We start from the raw sequence: 23,983 nt of genomic DNA, 5'->3' as shown, positions 1-23,983 counted from the left end.
ATTTGAAAAGCCTCTGTAGCTGAGTGAATCTGGTAGTAATCTATTTGTTTTCTGAGCTGCATCTTTTTTCATTTTTATTTTGTCATGGTAATCCCATCATTTTTTTTTTTACAGACATGGGACTCGATGTGCAGGGGAAGTCGCAGCTGTAGCCAACAATGGGATATGTGGTGCAGGTGTGGCCTTTAACGCAAAAATTGGAGGTAAGGAAGAGCATTTCCTTTTGCATTCACTTATTAGCATGCTTGAATAGACTTGTGGATAAGGCCTAAAAACAGTTAATCTTTTAATTGAGCAGTGTAGTATCAGATAGAGGAATGTATTAACTTCCACTATTTAATAAGATCAGATTCATTCAGTGGATAAAAATTTCAAGTTAAGAGATAATTTCTTGTTAACCAACTACCTACGGCACATTTTTTTACACCCATGCTTATAATGCTTTTTACAGCCCTCACTGACCATGACTGATAACTCCTGATAATTACTCGTTGTGTTCTGCATCACCCGAGGGGGGGTCCCAGGGGCAGCAGTCTTAGCAGAGACTACCAGACTTTCTCCACAGCCACCTCCTCCAGCTCCGCTGGGAAAAGCTCAAGACGCTCCCACGCCAACCGAGGGGCATAGTCCTACTAGCATGTCCTAGGTTGTCCCCTGGGCCTCCACCCCTATGGAAATGCCTGGAATGCCTCCTTAGGGAGGCATCCAGGGGGCATCAGAAAAAACATGTCCACTCTCATCTAATTTGAAGGGGACAGTCCAAATTTTTCTGGTCTAGAACCCTTGCATCAGACTTGGAGTTGCTTATTCTCATCCCAGCCTCTTCACACTCATCTTTGTATTGCCTTAGTTCATACTGTAGGTCTTGGCAGGAGGAAGCCAGCAGAACCACGTCATCCACAAAAAGCAGCTTTGAGATAGCCAGTGTGCCCTTAACAGAACAACGCATCATAGAGTGACAGGAACTGACTTACATTATTTTTAAAGAAACATGTTAGAGTATTAGTTACTGACAAAAGAGTGCTACAGTAACATATTAGCAGCGGTCACTATGACTCTTAAAAGAAATACTGTGTCAAAGTAAATAAGTGATTAAGTAAAATAAACTAATAATGCAGGTAAAGTTCACACTATTGTATGCAACCTCTTCTCACCCTAGGACTGTCTGTTAGGCCATATGTGTTATTTATGAAATTTAAAGTTAAAGCCTTCATATTTTTACTAAAATTATCTTTTTTTTTTTTCCCAAGCTACTTTGAGTTTTAGTCTCTGAAGTGTTTAGCAACCAGCTACATTATTAATTTTTGATTTAACCCATGGGGAGACCCATTGAGATTTCAAATCTCAGTAACAAAGGTGACCTTGGCATTGCGATGTTGGACAGAAACAGCTTTTTCCTGGCTTGCCTCCCAAAGTACTGCTTTGCGTGTATATTTTCTAATGGTTGTTATGGAGACTTGCTAACCTTGAGAAGCCACCCTTTGCTGGAGTTCTCCAACAGTGAGCTTTTGAGGTTTTGCCTCCCACTTTCATCACTGTATATGGTGACTCAGATCCACATCCAGCTTTGCCACCATCACAGTAGTTTTAAACCTTTTAATTTTTGCCGTAATTGGAAACACGTTTTGGAAAGCATCCATTTTCTTGCAGCTTTTTTCCGACTTATGAAAATAAATGCTCAACTGTCTCACTTATATTAGTTGTTATCTTGTTTTACCCACTTTTAGGTGTGACTCTGGGTCCTGCCAAAATATGTGCAGGAAACCTACAAGCCATTAATTACTGATTTCAATTTTCTTAATTTCAATAAAAGCTTTTTTATCAAGAATCTTTTAAGGTAGATTTTTTTCAGTATAGACATAAATACAGGGCAATACATTTGGCCCCTGTGTATGTTTTTTTTTTAACCTCATAAATGCCTTCATTTTGAATTTTTTATATTTCATTTCTGTGTGGTATTATGCTAATGCAATAAAAATGGAATATACCTAAAGGCTCTTTACACACCTCCACCATGATTGCGAATTAGCTAATGAGCATAAGTAACTAGTATATTATTATATTAAATGAGACTTGTATTATCTAATTATAAATGATATGCACAATAAAGATTGCATTCATTTTCCGAGACACTGACTTCTTGGCTGGAATTTAACACTAAAGTCATAAGCACAGTTTCACAGTAGTTCTCTGTTCATATAGCTGGTATCTTTTAATATGGCTTTATGCGCCATAGGCAGCCGAGTACTGACTGGGTGATTGTATTTTTCAGCAGCTGAAGTGTGACTGCACCACAGAGCGAGGCAGTGGGATGCAATGAATATTGCTTAAACCATTACCGCTGAGATGCCCAGCGAATCATGAGCTGCTGCAGTTGTTTGTTGACTAAATAGATCATGTCTCTACTAATGCTACACATAAAAGTCCAAGTCTAATGAGTTTCTGCTGGGGTTTCTGGCATATGGCATTTGTTAATCAACAAACCGATGCTAAATGATTTAAATATTTTGTTTTATGGAACATATATACAAACACATGGCATAAATGTTATAGTATCACATACTGATAAATTTAACCTGCTCCAACTTAATCTTAGAGCTGGACGCCTTTACAATGCTGCAAAGCGTTGGTCCCATTCCAGAATTCTGCTGATTTAGCTTTTTGTCTCACTGAAAACCATCACATTAAAAAAACTATTTTCAGGGTAAGTGAAATTTGCATGAAGGGACAAAACATTTAATTATGATAAAGCCCCACAGGACTGACTAGCCTAACACAAATTATTCTAAGGGCTTATGGGTTTCACTTACAATAAAGTGAATGAAACCAATAATATCTAAAGCACTGCAGGTCTATCATACCTTAGTTGAGGTCATTGTTCATGATTCAGCAATAAGAAAGAGAGTTTGAAAAACCATAGCAGTAAGCAAAAGAACAAAAAAAGCAAATTGGCAACTGCCTAAACGTATCCCAAGATTAGACTGATGAGGGAGAGAAAGTGGGAAAATGTGACTGTATTCATCTTGCTTGAAAGAAATAAAATTATTTTAGAAAAAGAACACTACACAAATTGTACATTTGATATAATGTTCAAAGATCACTATTACCAATTCAGATTGGGGCTGGCAGCCTAGTGGTTAGGGTATAGCACTTGGGATCCTGAGGTTCTGGGTTTGAGCCCCACTCCCACAGACTACCGCTCTGGGTCCCTGAGCAAAGGACCTTAACCCCACACTGCTCCCCAGGCGCCTCAAAATGGCAGCCCACTGCTCCCCAATTGAATGAGTTAAATGCAGAGAGTTAATTTCATTGCTCTGTACTTGTGAAAGTCTAATGACAATAAAAAAAAAATAAAAAAACACTGGTATGTCTGAGGTAAGACATAATGGATAAAACCAAGAGAATCCTGAAGAAGAATTTCTGGCTTTCATTTTGTGACTCAAACGTACTTTGGGAATGTAAGATCACAATGACCCAAAGCACGGCAGCAACTCAGACCTCTGAATGTTTCAAAAACTAAAGGTTCCACTGTAGCTTTGTCAGAGTTTAAACCAAAATGCTGTGCTGTGACCTTTAAAATGTGATTCATGCTTGAAGCTCTCTAATGTAGCTGACAGTTATTGCAAACACTTGATGGCAGTTGTTGCTGCCAAAGGTAACATAACTAACTATTAGCTCTGAGAGGAAATACTTATTACACAGGGCTAGGGGTTTTTTTTGTTTTTTTTTATCATTTCTCCCCCTCTTAGAAAATAATAAAATAAATTGAATACTGTATTCTGAACTAACTGGAGTTATCTCACTCTGAAATAAGAATTTGTTTATTAACATTTATTGGGAACTAAAAATCAAAAAACACTTTACTTAAAACCTTTGGCTCAGACCACTATCATTCTTTTATTAATTAAATAAAAAGCTAATTAAATTTTCAAAGGGTTTAGCCGAGTTTCTCTCTGCTCAATTTGTGCCTTAAATTCTAGCTGATGCCAAGAAAAAATGACTTCACAAAGCAGTGGACATCTGGCTGTAAATCACCTGCTTAAGAAGCTGCTCAAACTCAGCACTGCCGCTTATTCAAAACACAATAAACCTGCCAGCATGGAACGATCTGTATTAAGAGAGATGATATGTCAATCACAAAATTAAGCATTTATCTTTGTTTGTTTTGTTTCCTTTACATTTTTACACTTGATGGAGTATTCCGTGGAGGCTTTTAGTAACTTTTGTCATAAGGCAATCTGTCACTGCCAAAATGGCAGCCAACAAGACTCAGTGGAGCCTGTGTGGCTCGGAACAGTCCCGCTCACAGATGTTACTCATAACTCCCCTTCTTTGTCTTCATTACCATTCATCTCCCGTTAGAACCATGCATTGGCCCTGATCTCATAAATTACTCCTCAGTGAATCTGTTCACGTCATGGGGTCACTGGATTGTTTATAAACAGCTGTGATTTCCTCCCAGATGCTTGTGGGGTGTGTTTGAGTGTGTATAAGTGAGAGGAGAAGCACTTTGCATTCCCCAACTCTTAAAACATTTGAAATATGTGTATATTCTAAAGGAGTAATTATGATTAGTTATGTGTGTTAAAGTCTGTGCAGTTGACCCTACTTATCATCCTTTTCATCTCCTTCCTACCTTGTTTATCTTTTGTCTGCACACACTCCCCCATACACTGCCTCCTTACCTGCTACCTGTGAGTGAGCGTAGCTGCAGAGGGCTCACACAGCAGCGTCTGGAGACGGCGTTTTGAAGCAGCAGGGCTTTGATGGGAATTGTTACAACACTAATCATCATTACTGCGGCAGTAACGGTTTCACACGACCATCACAAAGTAAACAATGCGCTTTATGTCCCCCATTTATGTTTCTTACATACTCTTTGCTGTTTAGACTTGTAACCATGATTCCCCAGCAGAGTAATTACTGCCTTGTCTTCCTCCCCACCAGCTTGCTTTGTCTAAAAAGTTTTAATGTGAACATTGTCACTGCATAATGTTGCCTCTCATGTCCACAGGCCCAGAGTTGGTAATGGACCTTATTTAAGGATGGTGCATTTCATGGCTTTCTGCAGCTGTTAATGTTCAGAGGAATGATCTGAGGCTGTAAACTTCAAAGGCACAGACTGTGTTGCGTTCAGGTATGATGAAAAGTGACACTAAGTCCTACCCTGTGGACATGTTGGTCTGTTGGAGGTTCGGCTCATTTCTCTCTATGCTGTTCTTTTGTCAGCAGCCTGTCGGATTTGTCTACTTATCCTTCCTGTATCAACTATCTTCTGTAAGGGGGGAAGAAGCTAAAGAAGAAAAGCTTTCTTTGGTTTAACAAACAGCTGGATTGTTGTTTCTGAGGGCTAAAGATCTGTTTGTTTTCTTAAGAGCAACATCTGTGAATAAAGCCTTGTGTGTTGAATCATTAATACCTCAACAAAATTTGATTTCTGCTGTGTTCGGGAGAGAACCAATATCATAATTTCGTATCCAATTCTGGATTCCCTACGACCAACATAAGAACATACAACAATTCAGATTCATCGTTAAGAGCGATGAACATATAAAACATATATGAATAGTATTTAATCATTACAGAATGGACTTGAAAAATATGTCTAATTTTAAGTAACTTGAGACAATTATTAAAAAAAATGCTTTTCATTTTTATTTTTTTCTACATATTTTTTTTTAATTATCACAATATCAGTCCAAACCTAAAGCCTAGTTTCTAAGATGTCAATAAAAACATGAAAAATTCTAATTAATGAAACAAAACCAAAAATCCTTTAAGAATTGCAGGACTTTACAGACTAAAATTACACTTAACACTTAATTACACTAAAACAGCAATAATTTGTTACGTAAATCATATTTGGAGCATATTTTAAAAGTGCAAATGTGTTTGAGCTTGACCAGGAAAAAAAACCTTACTTACTATAATAATTGTGATCTTCTTCATCTTATAAAAATCGCTTTAAAAGGCTAATATCATGCGTGAAGGATTTCTACACCACTAGAACACTCAATGCATTCAAAGGTCTTCTGATTTTTTTTTTTTTCATGCTCCGTTGGCTTATTATATTTTATTTCTGTTTTACACTTTATTTTGCTCTTCACCTCAGTAAACAACTTCTTGTGTATTTATCATAACCAGACCACATGACCAGAGGCATGATATTGTGAAAGCATGCAATATGAGGAAGAGCCATTGACATGTATGATGTCTATAGGATAAACATTGAAGCCATGTGAGTCAGAGTCCAAGTGTGGAGGTGCCAAAATAAACAGGAAAAGTCAAGTGTGAAAAAGTGCAAAGGAATATTTGATGCCGAGATGGATGAGACACGAGTAGCACTGGAAATATGAATGTTGGTGTTCACTGAGGCAGCAGCCAAAGTTGTGGAAGCTTTCAGAATTTTTTGCTAAAGTGATGGATGCATTAGTACTCGACAGCGGCGGCACCAGAAATCATGGGGGGTCAAAGAAAGGGCCTTCAATTTTGTTTTTTTAGATGGGTTCTAATAAAACGTAAAATAGCAAATATTAGTAATATAGATATTAAACACACCAATCCCAGAATATAATGGTTAAAAGCATGTGACTAAATCCCTATTATAGAAATGCACATAAGATTACTTCATTTTTTTTCATTAAATGGTTTTCATGATTTAACAACTGTCAAACAAGACACAGATACAAAGTAAGCCGAAAAAATAATCATTGCAAATCTTTTTTCCCGATTGAAAAATATAACATAGATCATCATCCTTGACCTTTATTAGACACTCATCTTCCTTCCTGTAGATTTTAATTACGGTACTAATACTTAATACATAAAATATATACTGGTATTTTTTTTTTTATTAGAAAACTCAATCCGTTGTCATGGATGAATAACGATAGTTCAGTGGGTGAAATTGACGTACAGAGAAGTTCAAACCCCACCGACACATCCTTTCTCTGCAAATCTCACAATTCTCAACTTCCACCATAAAATGGGCGAATTCAAACAAAGCCCCAAATTGACATCAATTTGGGGATGTTACCTTATTAGGTTCTGGCCTGTACTTTTGTCACGCCCCGAAATTGACATACAGACCAGCCCACTAGTTCGCTGGCCCGAGAACAAGAATACAGGTAAATGTAAGACACCAGGTTAGCTGTTTAGCCTACAGTTTGGTTTACTTCTACAAGAATTACAAAGCAGGCAGTTTCTCTGTTGAAAATGAGCCAGAACCACGGGTGTTAATGCAGTGTTCCAGGCTGCGCGGAGAAAGGGGACATTTTTCACAGTTTTCCCAAGGATCCGAAAGACTTGACAGGCATGGATTATTTTTGTCTATCAGAAGATCCCTGCAAAGTTTGATGCTCAGCTGTTCATTTGCTCTAAGCATTTTACCAAAGACACCTTTCAAAATCTTTGACGGCTCAAAGCAGGATTTGCTAAACTTCTTTTACTGAAATGAGGGGCAAACTATAAGTAATATTTTGTTGCTAAGCTGTTATTAGCAATGCTATGGTTACCAGACTTCGGTTTCCGAAAAGTACGACACTTTTTGTTTTGTTTTTTTGGGCTGCTGGGTCGCTGACTGACCGGACCTGGCATTCGAAAAAAGCCATCAGCTCCGGAACCCGACCCGGTGGAGGTATGCTTCCCCCCACCTGCCATACCGTGCTTCCCCCCGTTCTTTCCCCCTGCCTGCTGGGGTAAAGCATGGTAAGGCAGGTGGGGGGAAGCACGGGGCCGCTGTTTTCAAGGCTACCGTCACCGGGTCGGGTTCCGTCGCTCCGTCCCCCGCTGGCTCCCTTGTTCTGCTGCACTGTAGTCGACCAAAATCCCCGACGATTTTGAAATTCACCCCGGACATTTATTTAGGTATGAACAGTAGGACATGTCCGGGAAAAAGTGGACGCCTGGTCTCCCTACCATATCAACAATCTTGATGTTTCAGTGAGTGAGTGCTTGTTGCTATGATACGTCTTTGCTCAGCAGCTTCGCTCGTTGTAAACCAAACAATCAGCGCACAGCTCATCTAAATAGTCTTGAGCATACCATAAAAGGAAGAAAACCTAACGTTTCATTCTGGGGCTCTTAACCAGGCTTGCATTAGGGCTCAAAGAACAGCAATATGCCATTTTCAACCCAATGTTACACACCCTATTCAGAGACCTAAAGAACCAGCACCAAATATCCTATATGATCATTCTATGACCCCTTTAATGTAACACATATTGTTAAGAAGAACACAAGAGTTAATTGTTTAACAGAACTTCAGAGATTGATTGCTCTGGTTAATTTATTGTTATACTACACCATTAAACAACCCAAAGCTGTTTAGAATCAGCACAGAAAATCTGGAAGAGACACACCCACCTCTATGTCTCTTGATATTTGCACCAGTGGTGTATTTTCCCAGTTTATAAAGTCAAACTTTTTGCACAATCAGAGTTGCTACGGGAATGATGCAGTGATCTAAAGGAACCTTTAAAATATACCTACTTTAAATGCTTTGGTTTTCACCATCAGATATTTTTCACATCTTGATACAGATTCAGCCAGAGGCTCCCAGAGAGGGGTCCTACTGTTTTCTATCATAGTCAGAGCTTTTAAATTTAGCTGTATCTCATGAAAGTCTCTCTGCACTCGGTTCCTCATGATGATGCTGGTGATGCTTAAACATCCATCTCAATTCTTGCAAGGTGACTATAAGTGATTAGCTGTGATCAGCATTCAGGTTTTATTGCCAACCTCTGGGTTATCTGCTACCAGTTCTGCAACACACTCACCAGGCTCCCCTGTCGTGATCCTGTTCTGGTAATGAATGAAGCAGCCAGATGCTAAGTTGTGCCGTCCTTGTACATGTGTGCCCAAAGTTTTTTTTTTTTTGCCTCTTTTTCTTTTGACTCACTGTCAGGTGTTGTCAGGGTCTGTAAATAAAGTGGTTCATTGTATTCAGTCTTTCTTGTAGCTTGTAGAAAATTCTTCTCCAGTAGCTCTGATGACACAGTTGGTAATCTTACCAATCAAATTGCAAGATAAAGTAGCCACAGGTTCTAGGGATGCACCTGTGGTGCAGAACCAGAGCCAGCTTGACTAACATGAGAGCACATAGATCAGGTAGGAATGAACACCACAAAATATGAGTCAATAATCATCAATGCTACTGCGGTGGGAAGGGATGAGCATAGGGGCCCGCTGCTGTTGGTACATGGCCTTGATAGTCCTAACACTAGTGATGGTAAGGCTAGTTTTATTCTTCTAGTTATAGTGACGAGAACTTTTTTTTTTTTTTTTACAGTATGTGATGTATACAGTAGGTGCTGCTGTTCAAGTGTCAAATTTGCTAATAAAGCTGCTGGCAGATTGTTCACAGCAATCTTTAAGTCTACTAATGCGCCCCCATTTATTTTCAGGCTAAAAAATGTGTAATTTTGAATTTACACTGCGTTGCAAGGCCCAAGGAGCATTGGTCATTTTAAAAGGATTAACCTGCTTCACTTGTCATTTATATGTTATATTCTACAATAAGTGACTAGAGAAGCTACTGTATATTTGTTGCTTATTATATTTGTTGGAGCATTTATTGTTTAACCATTGAGCTTTGGTTACCTAAATTAATCTATACAGCCCAGTAAATGCTCTAATGTGTCTGGAATTGCTGATATCAACGCATATATACAAATATATTTTAAAACTTTTTAATATTAATTAGTTTAATTATTTGATGAATTGAAGTCTTAATGTAAATCTAGTCCCTCTTTAGTGAATTGTTTTGAGAATTATTTTCCTGTTGATGTGATGTGACTTCTGTAAACAGACTGCAGTCTGGCTCCTTTATCGAGTAAAAATAGGAGGATTTTGCCAGCTGGCCGCTGCAGTGGCGAGCGGACGGGGATTATAAATGCTCAGTTTGCAGATGAGCAGATCAAAGTTGCATTGTAAGTTAGGAGTTAGAGAACGCTACTGGGATGAAGGCTTGGCGGAACTAGGTCCCTTTCAAAAATGTGGCTCCGAATGCTGACTGTTAGGCCACATTTCCTGGCTTTGCTGCATCTTAAAGCAAACCGTTACAGTATAACTGTTATTAGCACTTTTAATTTCTCAATCATTTTTATTTATTTTTTTACCATTTTTTTATTATACAGAATTAATGTTGCTACACTGGCCCAGTCCCTCAGCCATCAGGCTAACTTCAGTGTGTCACTCACCCCATGTGAAAACATAAGCCCACCAACAGATCAATTTAGAAAAATGCCACCTAAGTGGTCGGTGCCAAGAGATCCTCAGGATGGGGCTAAGTGTGGGGGTTAAATCAGGTTGTGGTTGAGACAAGTGAAATTAGCTGCCAGTTTAGCGTAGGCTTATCAAAACAAGCAGAGTGAGTCCAGATATACTGGTAGTTACGTAATTTGGGATATTTTGTGCTGGAGAATTTTTAACCTAGACACTGGAGGTTGGGGGGTTGTGGAGCACAGTGGGCTGGAGCCACTTGCTTCAAAAGTGTGACTCAGAGATCCCCAAAGCCACTGCTGCTGAGGCATTGGTGGAAGACAGGATGACTCACAACAGAGGCATGTGTCTGAGTGAGTTTTATTTATATCAGAAAGCCTGTACTATGATGATGAAAGCCTGTACCACCGATATTCAACAGCTATAGTCCCCATTCCACCATGTAGGGCAACACTTACACTGTTGTGAGTAAAAATTCTCTTGGAAATGCATAGTAACATTAAAACATCATCTCAAAGACAGTTTATGTAGTTTATCTATAATAAAAAAAAGAGTTGATTTTGCGGTTATTACAGTTTGACCTTTCTTTTCTCAATACATCAGGTGTTACACATTTACTGATTGGAAAAAGATTACATTTTCTTAAGTCGTTTTTTTCTGAGCCTCTGACCTCACAGATCTAAACCCAACCAAGTTGGCTCTTACTTTTTCGACTCACACTGATCATATTACTCATGGCTGAGCTTTCACCTTGTCTGCAAATGTTTACTGTCAATCTGTTACTATTTATTCACAGCTTATCTTCTGTAACAACCTCATCTACAGCACATTTTCTGTTTATCTGATAGGTGTTCGTATGTTGGACGGGCAGGTGACCGACGTGGTGGAGGCTCACTCCCTGAGCCTTAACCCTCAGCACATCCACATTTATAGTGCCAGCTGGGGCCCAGAGGATGATGGGAAGTCGCTTGATGGCCCTGCCAAACTGGCCAAGGAGGCTTTCCTTCATGGAATAACCAAGGTAGGTTAGAACATTAATTGAAAAGTATACAACTCCCTTTCTAAAAATGTTGGAATTTCAGATATAATAACAGCAACATATTTCACAATAAGCTGAAAAGTTAGAAACTAAGTGGGTGATACAGATTTAGAAAAAGACACCTGGTAAATCATCTAAAAATAAAGAAGTTATGTAACAAATCGGTAAGTAACATGATTTGGAATAAACCTGGAGCACAATTAACCTTTTCAAATGTTTGAAGAGTTTGATTTTTTTAAGTTGAGTAAAAATATCTGAAAGATAAATTAGTAAGGGCTGTCATATAATTATCCTACAATAAAAGATTTAGAGAATTGATTCCAGTCTTCAGGCTGTTGCACAGCATTGCATCAGATTCTGACACAGTTTTGTAGATGAAATCGCTGCATGGTCTAATGGACACTTTTGAACAAAAAAAAAAAGTATTTTAACAGAGATATTTGCTGCATCCACAAATGCTGATAAAAGCTCCACCATAAAAAGAGACAGAATCCTAACAATCATGTTTTCCAACTGTTTGGATGCAGAGCTAGCTTAACCGCCATTAAAAGCTGCTGCACACTGACTCGTATTAGCTTATAATACAACGGGTATACGAGAGGGAAGGTTCTACGACTGCCAAGCAGCTGAAATGCTCCAAAACTGGATATTGCAACCCAGGTGGAAAATAATTAAAGGGGATATCATGAAAAGGCTGATAGAAAGCTAGTGCTTATGCATTCATACAGGTTTCCCACACAGTAGAGAAAATGTGTGTGAGATAAAAGCATGCTATTTCATTTTTTATTGTTTATAGTCTGAATAGGTAGTAAACAGAAAACTGAATGAAATGTTTTTTAGGACTAAACAGTGTTTATGAGAAATATCCGCATTTATTCAAAAATAATGATGCACATTACTCCTCTTAATGCCGGATTTTTCTTTATTAACCGAGTCTTTCATTTCTTAAAGCAAAAATGCTTTTTAAAAATAAAAAAAGTGCTTTTAAAAATAAAAAAAGCAAACAACTGATGTAGGCATGTCCAACATTTTTATGGGTATATATTGGAGAGATTATAGAAAACCAGGTGGCGACAACAGTTTGTTGTTTTTTTAAAGAAAACAATATAACAATTTAATCTGAGTCGCTTATCTGTCTGTATATTGATGTATCTGGATTTATTGAACATGCCTATAGCATCCTAAAATGTGTGTTTAGAAACATATAAATCACAGTTTTAAAAAATCTGTTTACAGATTAGTAACTTTTGTCATAAGGGAATCTGACACTGCCAGAGACAAAGCTTTATTTTCAAATATGCAGTGGCTGCATTAAAGGTTTAATGAAATTACTACAGCTAAGTTAGAACTTATAGAATAGCTTAATTTATCTAAATATACACGCAGAAGCAGTTGGAGCTTTTAGAAGATCAAAGTAAAATGAAAGGGGTAGTGAGTTTATACCATGTTTTATTTGTGGCCCTTGCTTTGAAGAGCAATAATGCCTGTCACTTCTCTGAACTGCTTAAACAAATCATAAGCAAGAAGCAATTAAGGCTTACATGAGGTATTATTGTAGCATAAGGCCCTAATACTACACAGAACAAAGAAAACGAGTTATGAGTACAAGCTAGAGCTATGTAAGCTAGCCACTCATATTAATCATCGCCCCTATTGATTGACAGGCTGTGCCTTACTAGAAGGGAAGATGGCCAGCTGCCATTTTGGACTGAACTTTATGGTCAGAACTATTTTCCAAAGATGAGCTTAAGGGATGGAGACATCTTAGATGCCAAGCTCATCCAAAAACCAATGCCTAACACCACTGTAAAGCCCAGAATTTGCATAAAGATAGACACAATTACTCACAGCTGGGAGGTGAGGACAGCAGGGGCTAAAGGCAGTGACTTACAGCAATTGGACTTCTTAGTTTTCAAACTACTGAGGGGATGTTAAAAGTGGGAGGTGATGTAACTCAGTAGTAAACATGCTCTGGGAGGCACTGGGGGTTGGGGGGTGTATGGGGGGGTTCACATATAACATTTTAATGATTAGAAATAAACGTCTCTAGTGGAAACCACAGATGTTTCATGGTGGTGCAGTGATCTGATTGATTTACAGATCATTGCCTTCTGCTCCTATTCATTTTTAAATGGCTTCCCACCTTTCTTGGGATGACATCTACTCTCTTTCATAATTTACAGAAGTAGTAGACAATTATTATTATTCATATTTATTCTGTGTTATCCTTAAGGTCATATAAATGAAAAGTTATTTGCCAACAGGAAAAACTGCATCAAATGTTGGAAGCTCAATTATTAATATGTATTTCGAGCTGTTTCCTCCTGCATTTGGGCTCCACAAAAATATATTATTGAAATGCATGTTTGAAGGTTGTTGAGCATTGAATTATACAAACTAGTTCTGGTAAGCAGTACAACTTGAATTGTTAAAGGAAAAGGAAAAGACAAGGAAAATAATTCAACTCTCAGCCAAAATCGTCCTGCTGCAAATAAATAAAAGAGCCGTGCAAAAATATTCATATTACCAGAACCTTTGCATATTACAACCACAAAATAAAATGTTTTACACAACATACTTTTGACAGACCAGACAGATTTCCCCCCTTATATGCTTATGAATGGGGGGGGGGTCATTAGGGTCATTAACTAATAATGACCTGTAGTCATTATTAGTTAATGACTACAGGTCTTATGTTGTGCTAATCAAACCTCAGATGAATATATTGCTTTCATTTTTCTAGCTGTTTTTTCAGCTGCTCTCTCTTCCCCTTTCCCTTGCATGATCTCTTTTTCTCACTTAACTCTTGGGTTGTTTTTTTTCAGGATGGAAAACCTAAAAAAAAAAAAAACTTGTAAGGTTACCTACGCAGCTTAATATATTCTTACAGCAGATGAATGCATATATGCATAATTTTGCTTTGGCCATTTCATTTTCTGCACAAAAGTAAGCAGTTTTAAGAAGCCCCTTTATTTTGTCTTTACGCTGCATTTGCGCATCGTGGATAGCTTTTGACCATGACATTTTTAGCTGAGTCTGTCAAACGTTTCCTTTTCACAGCTGCAGTGGTAGTAACACCGCAGAGTAGCGGCTACGCAAAGTTTGGGTTCTACAGCTTTGGCTGGTAAAGGGTACGGAACCATACTTTTTTACAAATGGAGCAGCTCATTTCACCAGGGATGTAGCTTAAACCAGTTAGGCTGAAATGCATCTTTCGGCTCCTTAGTGAAATTGACACCTGTTGGATGGAGGATTTGCGGGATCTGGACCAATCCCAACATCACTGGGTCCGGCGTTCTATTAAACCAGCATACCTCGTCAGACCAGCATACCCATAGTCAATATGCATGCGCAAGACGTCAGATTTAATACACATATCCATTTAGTTTTGTATGAAAAATACAATTTAACTACCTCAATGGGCGTGTATCTCTTTGGTCATCTACAAGAAAACGATTCAAGGTCAGATCACCGTACGCTTAAAAAAACATCAAAAAGTAAGTAATTAAATAGTTTTTTTGTACATGACTAAAGGATTACATGCCCGTTGAGGTAGTTTAAAGTGTTTTTTTTTTTTACAAAACTAAAGGGATAACCTAAAGGGATAAACGGGTACTGACTATGGGTATGCTGGTTAGAACACCAGTATCACATTTGATTTGCATTGTTTTTTTAGAAGCTGGTTCTTCTGTTGTTATGACCATAATTTTGCCTTTTAGCCAGCAATCCATATTTGGAATATGTTAAAGTTTAAAGACATTAAATATGATAACCACTGGTTTGCTAGCAAAAAGAGAAAAGAAGAAGACCGGCACCAGTGAGTAGTGGAGATTTTCTTCTTCGTCTAAATCCGAACACGTCCACATTAGTAGCTAATCATTGTCATGATGTTTTTTTAAGAGTGAATTTCCTGCATTATTTATAAAAAACAGATTTACAGGGATGGATCAGATAATTTACTATTTCCGCTATCCCGCACTGAATTTCAGGCCCTGAGTTTACAGGAAACAGGCCGACAGAAAATTAGTATTGGTTTGAAGGAAATGCACACATAAAATGAAAAAGCTTTGAGGTTTTTATGCTTTATACGTCAATGATAGTATCTTTTGTTGACAGAAATGTACTTCCCCAGTAAAAAGGTTGCCTTAAAGCCTTATTTTTAGGAAAATTAAAGTATTTTTAATTGTCAGAGAGGACATGCACAAAGACTGTCTTTAAGACTTTCCATCTATTTAATAAAGAATATTTGCCAGAGACGTTAGTCGGGAAAAGGACAAACTGAAGGTCAATTTGTTAATTGCCCATTGACTTTAAAGACTTCAGTAGGATTAAATATGAAAGAGTTTTGGCCTATTACCTAATTGTAATGTCGTCATTCCTTATGTGTCAAGCTTACAACATCTAAGAACGTTAGCAGATCAGTTCGATGAGGAAAAAGGAGATATGAGAAAACAGACAAAAGCTGCCGGGCATAGATTCAAAGTCAGCGGTAATTGCCATGCAAATGAATGAAACTGCAAATTTTCTGTGGCAACAAATGACTCATAGTTCACGTCCTGAAATGTGTAGAGCTCCACATATCATGGCGTGTTAGTGGAGATAAATTACCTGACAGGAAAACAACAGGAGCCCTCTGGTTCAGCGTGTGTTCTCCCTGCAGCGAGATAACTGCTGCCGTTAAAGTGTTCTTGATCGGGTCTCTGTAAACTCCAGCAAAAGGCGGCACCGGGTCATAAATTGAGCCGGACGGTTTAGGAGTGTTATGTACAGTTTCTGGTGTGAGCAGCCCGTTCGATTGAGACTGCATCCAACACTCAGCAAAACCTCATTTATCCCATCGTATAAAGAACGATCATTTGTGAGACACGGGTAAAGGAATCAATTAAGTAAATTAAATGGATAATCCTCATTAAAAAAAAAAGCCTATACCAGCTCATTTAAAAATCTGTCTTCGGGTCCAATTAAGGTCTCTTTGTAGACTTATGAGCTTAACATTTCACTGAATAACTGCGCCAAGGAAAACAACATCATAGCATCACTGATAAAAGGGTAAATCTTTGGGTAACTAGACAAGCGTATCAACTCACAGCAGCATTTTTTCATTTCAGTTAAATGTATTGGTATGAACCCCCTTTTTCTCATTTTTGATGATGGTTTTTGCAAATAGAATTTATGACACTGCCTCGCACAAATTTTCACACTACCTAACCTTTATAGACTTTATGAGCTTCAAACTCCAACTTCAATGACATGTTTTAGTATTGTTTGACAGACTAAAATAAAGCACCACCTTTGCGAAAATGAAATGTCTGTTGTTTTAAAATAAGAATCCAAAAACAACATACTTTGTATTTATATTCAGATGTCTTGTCCCACTTCATAGAACCACCTTTCACTGTGTTTATTCTTTTGCTTTTTGAGTTTCCAGATTTGTTAAAAAAAATTTCCATTCTTTATAAAATAGCTTAAACTCAATGAATGGAGCGTTTCCAGGTGATATTGTCAAGTCCAGCCATAGATTGTCAATTAAACTAAGTCTGGACTTGTCTATGGCCATTCTATCAGATTGGTTGATCTAAGCCGGTTTTACTTCTGGTTTTAAGTAGTTCTCCTTTCTACTGAAAGGAGAACTAGGGTTAGTTCTCACCTCTGTTGCAGCTTCCAATTGGTTTTTCATTACAGTTGGCCTTATGTTTAACTCCATTTATGTTCCCATCCACCCTGATCAGCTTCACTGCCCCTGATGAAAAAAAGCATGCCCATACCATGATGCTACCACCACCATGTTCAAAAAGTTACGTATTTGTCTCATGTGACTTCTTCTTCTACGCTTACTGTGACTCCAAAACCTCTTAAGAAAAAACTGCAAGCAGTGCTTTTTGTGTGTTCTTTTTTTGGTTTGTTTTGTTTTGTTTTTATTTTTTTTATATATCAGTATTATCCTTATAAAAATCTGATTATTCAGGTTTGTGGCCGATGGTTGTTCTATTTGTCAACAGCTCTTCTTGACCAGCCTGTATGTTTTTGTGTAAGATTAACTTGATTTTATTTAGAGGTTCCAGAATAGAAGGGGCTGCAAACATAAGCATATCTTTTCATATTTCTGTTTGGGAATAATGTAAAGACCCCTGTACAACTCTCCACTTCACAAATATTTGCCATTTCTTAACTGTCAATCACATAAAATCAAATGAAGTTTTAGATTTTAAAGTCACATAATGTGGACTGGTTTTTAAAAGATAATGTTACATGTTCATTTTGCTTTTTATGTAAATTGGGAGGGACGATGATTTCACTAATATAAAGTTTCAGTATAAATTCTCCATTGATTTTGTTGTTGTTGTTGTTTTTTGAAGCAAGAGGGAAGTTGAAGCAAATGTTTGTTCCATGACAAGAAATCTACTTTCACTATGAGTTTGAATAAATTCACGATCACATCTGACAGCAGATCATGTAGAACTAATCAGCCTATTGGAAAATAAGCATTAATTTTAACAAAGGGACCCTGAGGTCACTCTGCAGCCCCCAAGCTGTTTCAGAGCTGTGCAGCCCTGACATGAGATGCCCCGATGCTCACCACTCCATTCAGGCCTCAGGGATGCTCTGCAACAACTGGTCTCTGGCAACAATCAGTAATATTTTGAGATACAGATGGTCAGCGGTGCAGAAGGTTAGGGAGCAGACTTCTGGCTTTTAGATAAGAAAACAAAATGGAGCCAAAATGAATTAAGCGTGCGCAAAACTGTCAGCAGTTCAGTTTCATATGTGTTATAAAATAAGTTAAAGCCAGTATAACAATTTTCAGAATTAATTTTAAGAGACGAGGATGAGTATCTGTAACAAGGGTTATTATGTCGCAGTACAAACAAACTAATTTAGTCCTGGTGCTGCTACATAGATTTTTGTTAAAGAAATGGTTCATAAGATTTCTCTCTGGAACCTTGTTACTAGTATTGATTGACTAGTACTGCCTTTTTCCTTTCTAATCCAATACAATAAAACACAGGCTGGTATCTGCAATACTGACCTAAAACTGTTAACATTACTTATGTGTAAAACATAAAATGACATTTCTTTTGTATATAGTTTTCAGCACTGAATGACTGCCCAGATTTTGTCTTTGTTTTTTTCTAACTACAGCATCTGACTGTGCTCTCCTCTTCTGTCCACCTCCTCGCAGTAAATGCCTCTTATTCTGTGTTGTTGTTTTAACCTGAGGTGTTTCACAGTTTTTGTTCTGCTGTCACAAGTCCTTACCGTTTTTCCACAAAGATAACAGACCACACCGTGGCTGTTTGTAAAGCTGTAAGAGCTGCACGCATGACTCCGTTTACACTCTGCCATTGTTTCTGGATGACAGATGATTAGCAACAGCACATTGCGTTCACACTGTGGACTAATACAGGTAGAAGGAAATACAGTTCCCACAGATCTCAATCATTTAGCATTCATCAAGTGCCTAAAAACAAAAGTATGGATGTTTTGATTTGAGAATTAGAGCATCATGATCTGGAATAGGAGTTATTGATATTTTTAGGATGAATAAGTATAATCCTAATAATAATAACTCAGTCAGCTCCTCCTGATGAAAATGCACATGTATCATATATGAAATTCTCACACATACAGTTCAGCACACAATGTTTTATACTGCTAGCAGATTTTATTTTAAAGTACTTGTTACATTTTTCAACGTGTATCGTCTCACTGGAAGTGAGTACTAAATTGGATCAGAGTTTCTGACATAGAAGATTTAGTGATAATTACTAAAGATGGGTGGAGATGTGGAAAAAGCTGGTCTGGAATCGTAAGAGTTTTTTTTTAATGTATTTTCCTTGAATATCCTTTTACCGACTATTAAGGAGGGTATAAATAGTTGTTTTTTTTGTGTGTGTTTTTAAATTTAATTATTTAAAAAAAAAACATTTTTTTCACATTTATACAACCTACATTAAAGTTCTTGCCTGAATAAAAGAAAAATTCAATCTGTCAGGGCTTTGTACAATATTGGGCTTAACCCTGTGTATCCAAGTTTCATGTTGTTCTCATTTAAATATCAAGCTGTGATTTATTCACCAATATTCTAAGCTTGACCGTGTGTAGTGATTACATTCCCATTGTTTCTTTTATTTGATTTACTACTTGACACATCTCTGCACCTCCAGTGGTTCAGAGTTTCTAAGGAAAGATGAAAAATGTCATGCCGTTCAGGAAAAGAGACAAACATCTTTGTCAAAAGCAGCTTTCCACACTTCAGCAAGTCCTTGTTAGTTCCTTACTGTTTTCTGGCTTTCAGCTCCATGGTGATTTTCTGTTATGTTTTTTTTTCTTTTTTTACTGCAGGGCCGCGGCGGACTGGGCTCCATCTTCGTCTGGGCTTCAGGCAACGGTGGCCGAGAACAGGACAGCTGCAACTGTGACGGCTACACCAACAGTATTTACACACTGTCCATCAGCAGCACCACAGAGTCGGGCAACGTGCCGTGGTACAGCGAGCCCTGCTCCTCCACCCTGGCTACCACCTACAGCTCTGGGAATCCAGGGGAGAAACAGATAGTGAGTGAAAACATCCTCCTGCTTACTGATATTACCTTCATTTTTTTATACATTACTTATTTCAGGAAATTAAATAAAGAAAATGAACCATATCTGCCTACCAGATATTGCCGTTGAAGCATCATAAAATATATATATGTAATCCGGTGGATTTTCACATTAAGCATTTGTCTGTCATGTAGTAAAAAGCATAAAACTGTCAGAAAACAGAACGTCTGATGTGTAACATCCAACAAGGAGAGCGGACAAACACTGAAAATGTCACATGCTTCTTTCAAGCTGCTTGTCAGCTGATGAAAGGCTTGCTTCCAGGGCACAAAATCACTTGAAACAACTATGAATCTGCCTTTTTTTTAATCCAAAATACACCAGAGGGCTGTTGCAGGCAAACAAATGCACCTCATCAAAATGGGTAAAATGAATCTTGTTTTCAAGAACTAAAGCAGCACCGGCTGGGTTTTGCAGCTGCAGCATTAGAAGACTGGTGTTTGTCCTGAAAATGATTTAATGCTACGTCTCTTTGTCTAACACTGGTTTTTATGATCTCTGTGACCTGATGGTGTGATTGCTGCAGTTGCAGTGGAGAGGCTTTTACAGCAATCCAACATGAACATTACACTGTAAAGGAATTGGATTTTATGACCTTTTAGCTTTCTGAGATCTTGAGTTATTAAAAAAGAAAAAACCAAAGTGTAAATTATGCTTTCTCCTAATTAATCAGAAAATAACTGACTTTAATCCTTAGAGCAAACACTTAAACCCTTGAAGACCATTTAGGTTCACAGATAGTCTAACATGTCTAAATTGGTGTCAGAAATTATACAACATAGAAGGAACAAACACATTCTAAGGCAGAATATGTCAACTGCACACTTAAATATGTTTTTGCTAGAAGGAAAGAAGGATGCATAACCATTCAGTCACAAATGAACATAAATATACTAAATATAAAAGTATTTCTTAAAAGAACTGTGCATCAAAATGTCACTTTTATTTTTAAAATTTCGGTTGGTTAATTCTGATTATCCTAATTATGTTGTTTTATGGTCAAGTGTGCTCACATAGACCTATGAATTTAGGCACATTAGTATTACAAAATTATTATATTGGAAATTTTTAACTTAAGCAGCCACAGAAAGACTGCTGCAGATGTATAGCCAATGTGAGAATAAAGTGAAAAAGCCAAAGATGGCCGTCACTCAGCAGAGCTTTGCTTATTGCATCAAAATCTGGTAAATATTTGTTAAAGGAAAACAAACATTATAGAAAAACACGTGGATCTGCTCTGGCCAAGACATTGTTGTTACGTTAAGTAAACATAAGCAAGACAATACAAAAAAATTAACAGTATATTTCAAAGAACCGGTGAAAATCATTCAGAAATGTAAAGGTCTGTATGTACATTATGGTGCCTTGCAAATGTATTCCCACCCACACATTTCTCATGTTTGTAACTCTTCACTGCAAACTGTAATGTATCATTGTAGGGTTTTAAGGTATAGACCAGTAGAAAGTTTTCCATGACTGTGAAATAGAAAAAAATGTACATGATTTCCAAAATCTTTCACACCAATAAATTCCGAGAAGTCTGCATTTGTCTTTACTGTACTTTCAACAAATTTCATCAGTCTTTAGAAGCATTCTTTTTTATAAACATAGTTTAACTGCATGCAATATATATAACCATGACATACAAATTACTATAGTATGAAGTTTGTTTGTTTTGTAAGCAAACATAGACTGTCCATCTGACTGACCAAGCAAGGAGTCTCTTTGGGTGGCAGACAGCTAAGCCTGTAAACATTAGTCATGGTGTGGAATTGCTTTTGTTTCTTAACACAGACATGGAAACCGCTTTATCATATGATAAAATCGTTTTGAGTGGGCAGATATTAAAAGCCTGAAAATTATCTGTAATAGTTTTGTATTCCTAAACAAAACTATTTCTTAATATCACAAAGCAGGCCCCAAAATACAGCTAATAGTCATATATTATCATATGATATTAGGTGCACATCATATTATTTAAATTTGGACCAAATGAATACCTTTATCAGATATTTATTAAATCTATATCTTTGGTCCAGCTCCAAATGGAACATTTATCCCCTTCAGACCCGACAGTTTTTGTTTACACCTCTGACACAGAGAGATCATCACCTGAAAATGATCATTAGCGCCACAATCTGTCAGGGCAAAAGTTGCAAACAGATCCTGCCTCTGTAACCGTCACAGCCGGCCTTGGCTTCTAGCCTCTTTGTCATTACCAGTGTGTCCTCATCGTGACCCAGACAGGCATCATTAGCTGGTACTGACAGACAGGAAGATCACAAGCGTGCATGGAGCACTAAGACCCTTCACCAGCGCCAGACCTGGCTTTGACCGATTTGGCTGACATTTGCTGTCCTGCCTGTGACCCCTTGGCAGGCATCCATAAACCTGAGACTGAACCTACCAATTCATTCTGTCCTCCTCCTTCTCATTCTTCTTCCATCTTAGATAGCTGCAGGGAAAACTCATATTATCTTTTGCCCTCCCCTGTCTAACACTCAGCTTCTCATGCTGTGAATTCATAGTGAAGTGTCATATTACCTCTGTCTCTCTCCTTTAGTATTTATGTGCACTTCTTCCTGGTCTTATTCTCTTTAAGGTGACCACAGACCTGAGGCAGAAATGCACTGACTCTCACACGGGGACGTCTGCCTCAGCCCCACTGGCTGCTGGGATCATTGCTCTGGCTCTGGAGGCAAAGTGAGTTGGAATGACACAGATGACTATGAAAACTGAGCCACTTGCCTGCTTTTCTAATTGGAATACTTTTTTTCTATTTAACATGCAGTGTCAGTTAGAAGTGTATATGCACTCATTGAGGAAATAGCTTTTAATTATTAGCATTTAATGATGTATTTTAACCTCAAATAGGTTTATCCAATCCATGCAGGGTTAAAAACATACAGAGGCTTAAAATTGAAATAAATAAGTATAGGACCAAAATAAATAATGTGAATGAATATATAAAAGTAAATGTAAATTTACCATTAAATGTTTAATTAAATTATTAAACCCGCCTATATAGATTTTATTTTTCTGAATAAAGGGACAACACACATTATTCAGCCCTGTTGTAAGTATGCCAGAATTAACATGAGGGCTATTTTACATCTGCGGTCCCTGAACAGATGCTACAAGTCATCCTAAAAGAGAATAAAAATCACATTATAAAACTAGAGAAAAATATGATACAATAAAACAGAACAGACACCTTTCAGACACACTGTTACACCCAAAACACTCAAGCTATGCATCATAGGGAATAGCAGAGACGTTTTTATTTAATGCATCATTAAATAATTAAATGTACCATTGAAAAATTAAATATACCCATTAAATGAGGCCATTAAAACAATAATTAAAAAAAATATAATGATATCACTCATTTGCCTCTTTATCCTTAGTTTAATTTGAAATAAATTCATAAATTCATGACAGAACTCACTATGGAAGAAGATGACAAAGATTTTAAAGAGTGTCAACATTAGCCCCGCCCTCTTATTAACAGTGAGCACTTTATTTTATTTGACAGTCTGTAAATTCTCTTAAGTATTTGATTGTTCAGTGGGACAGGTAATTGTAGATGTATTTTTTTCATGTTATTGTCAAAAAGATAATCTACAAGACTTTGTCCGTTTTAATACTCCAAAAAAATATAACGATAGTATTATATGTATTTCTGTACACACACACACATTCCATTTATAAAATGGTAAATTAAATGCTGTGTGCAAATTAGTCTTTTATTTGGTCTTGGCAACAACTCTTATGCCACCAAATGGGTGGCATACATACATCTTTCACACTATAGAAGCGTGCAACTCCATCACGCTGCAACTCCATGGCATTCCTACATAGATATGTCTACTTTATTAAACCAACACTAAGTAACTTTTCAATCTTTATAAAATATTTACACAACTTTTGTGGTAGTACATTTACTTACATCTAGTTGAATGACACCTCTGTCTGGGTTGTATCACTTTTACCAGTACTAAGCTTCTTTGAGGAGGGTGGCAGTAATGCTGCCACACAAAACAACTTTGAGTGAGAAGACAGCATTATGACATACATCATTTCTCCCTATCCCCATTCATTGTAAAGACAGAAGCTTAT

General features: G+C 37.4%; 1 protein-coding gene across 1 annotated transcript in view; it reads left to right on the top strand.

The window, feature by feature from the left end:
- The window catches only part of furin (furin (paired basic amino acid cleaving enzyme)), a 151,436-nt gene that overhangs the window by 107,490 nt on the left and 19,963 nt on the right, over positions 1-23,983 (top strand). The window contains exons 7-10 of the mRNA XM_015404466.1: positions 115-203; positions 11,070-11,242; positions 19,604-19,816; positions 22,467-22,567. Of these exons, the coding sequence (XP_015259952.1) occupies positions 115-203; positions 11,070-11,242; positions 19,604-19,816; positions 22,467-22,567 (576 nt within the window). The remainder of the gene's footprint in view (positions 1-114; positions 204-11,069; positions 11,243-19,603; positions 19,817-22,466; positions 22,568-23,983) is intronic.

Source organism: Cyprinodon variegatus, unplaced genomic scaffold (genome assembly GCF_000732505.1).
Source record: "Cyprinodon variegatus isolate N-32 unplaced genomic scaffold, C_variegatus-1.0 Scaffold35, whole genome shotgun sequence".
Lineage (NCBI taxonomy): Eukaryota > Metazoa > Chordata > Actinopteri > Cyprinodontiformes > Cyprinodontidae > Cyprinodon > Cyprinodon variegatus.
The sequence above is the reverse complement of the archived record's forward strand: the minus strand, read 5'-3'. Positions and strand labels throughout refer to the sequence as shown.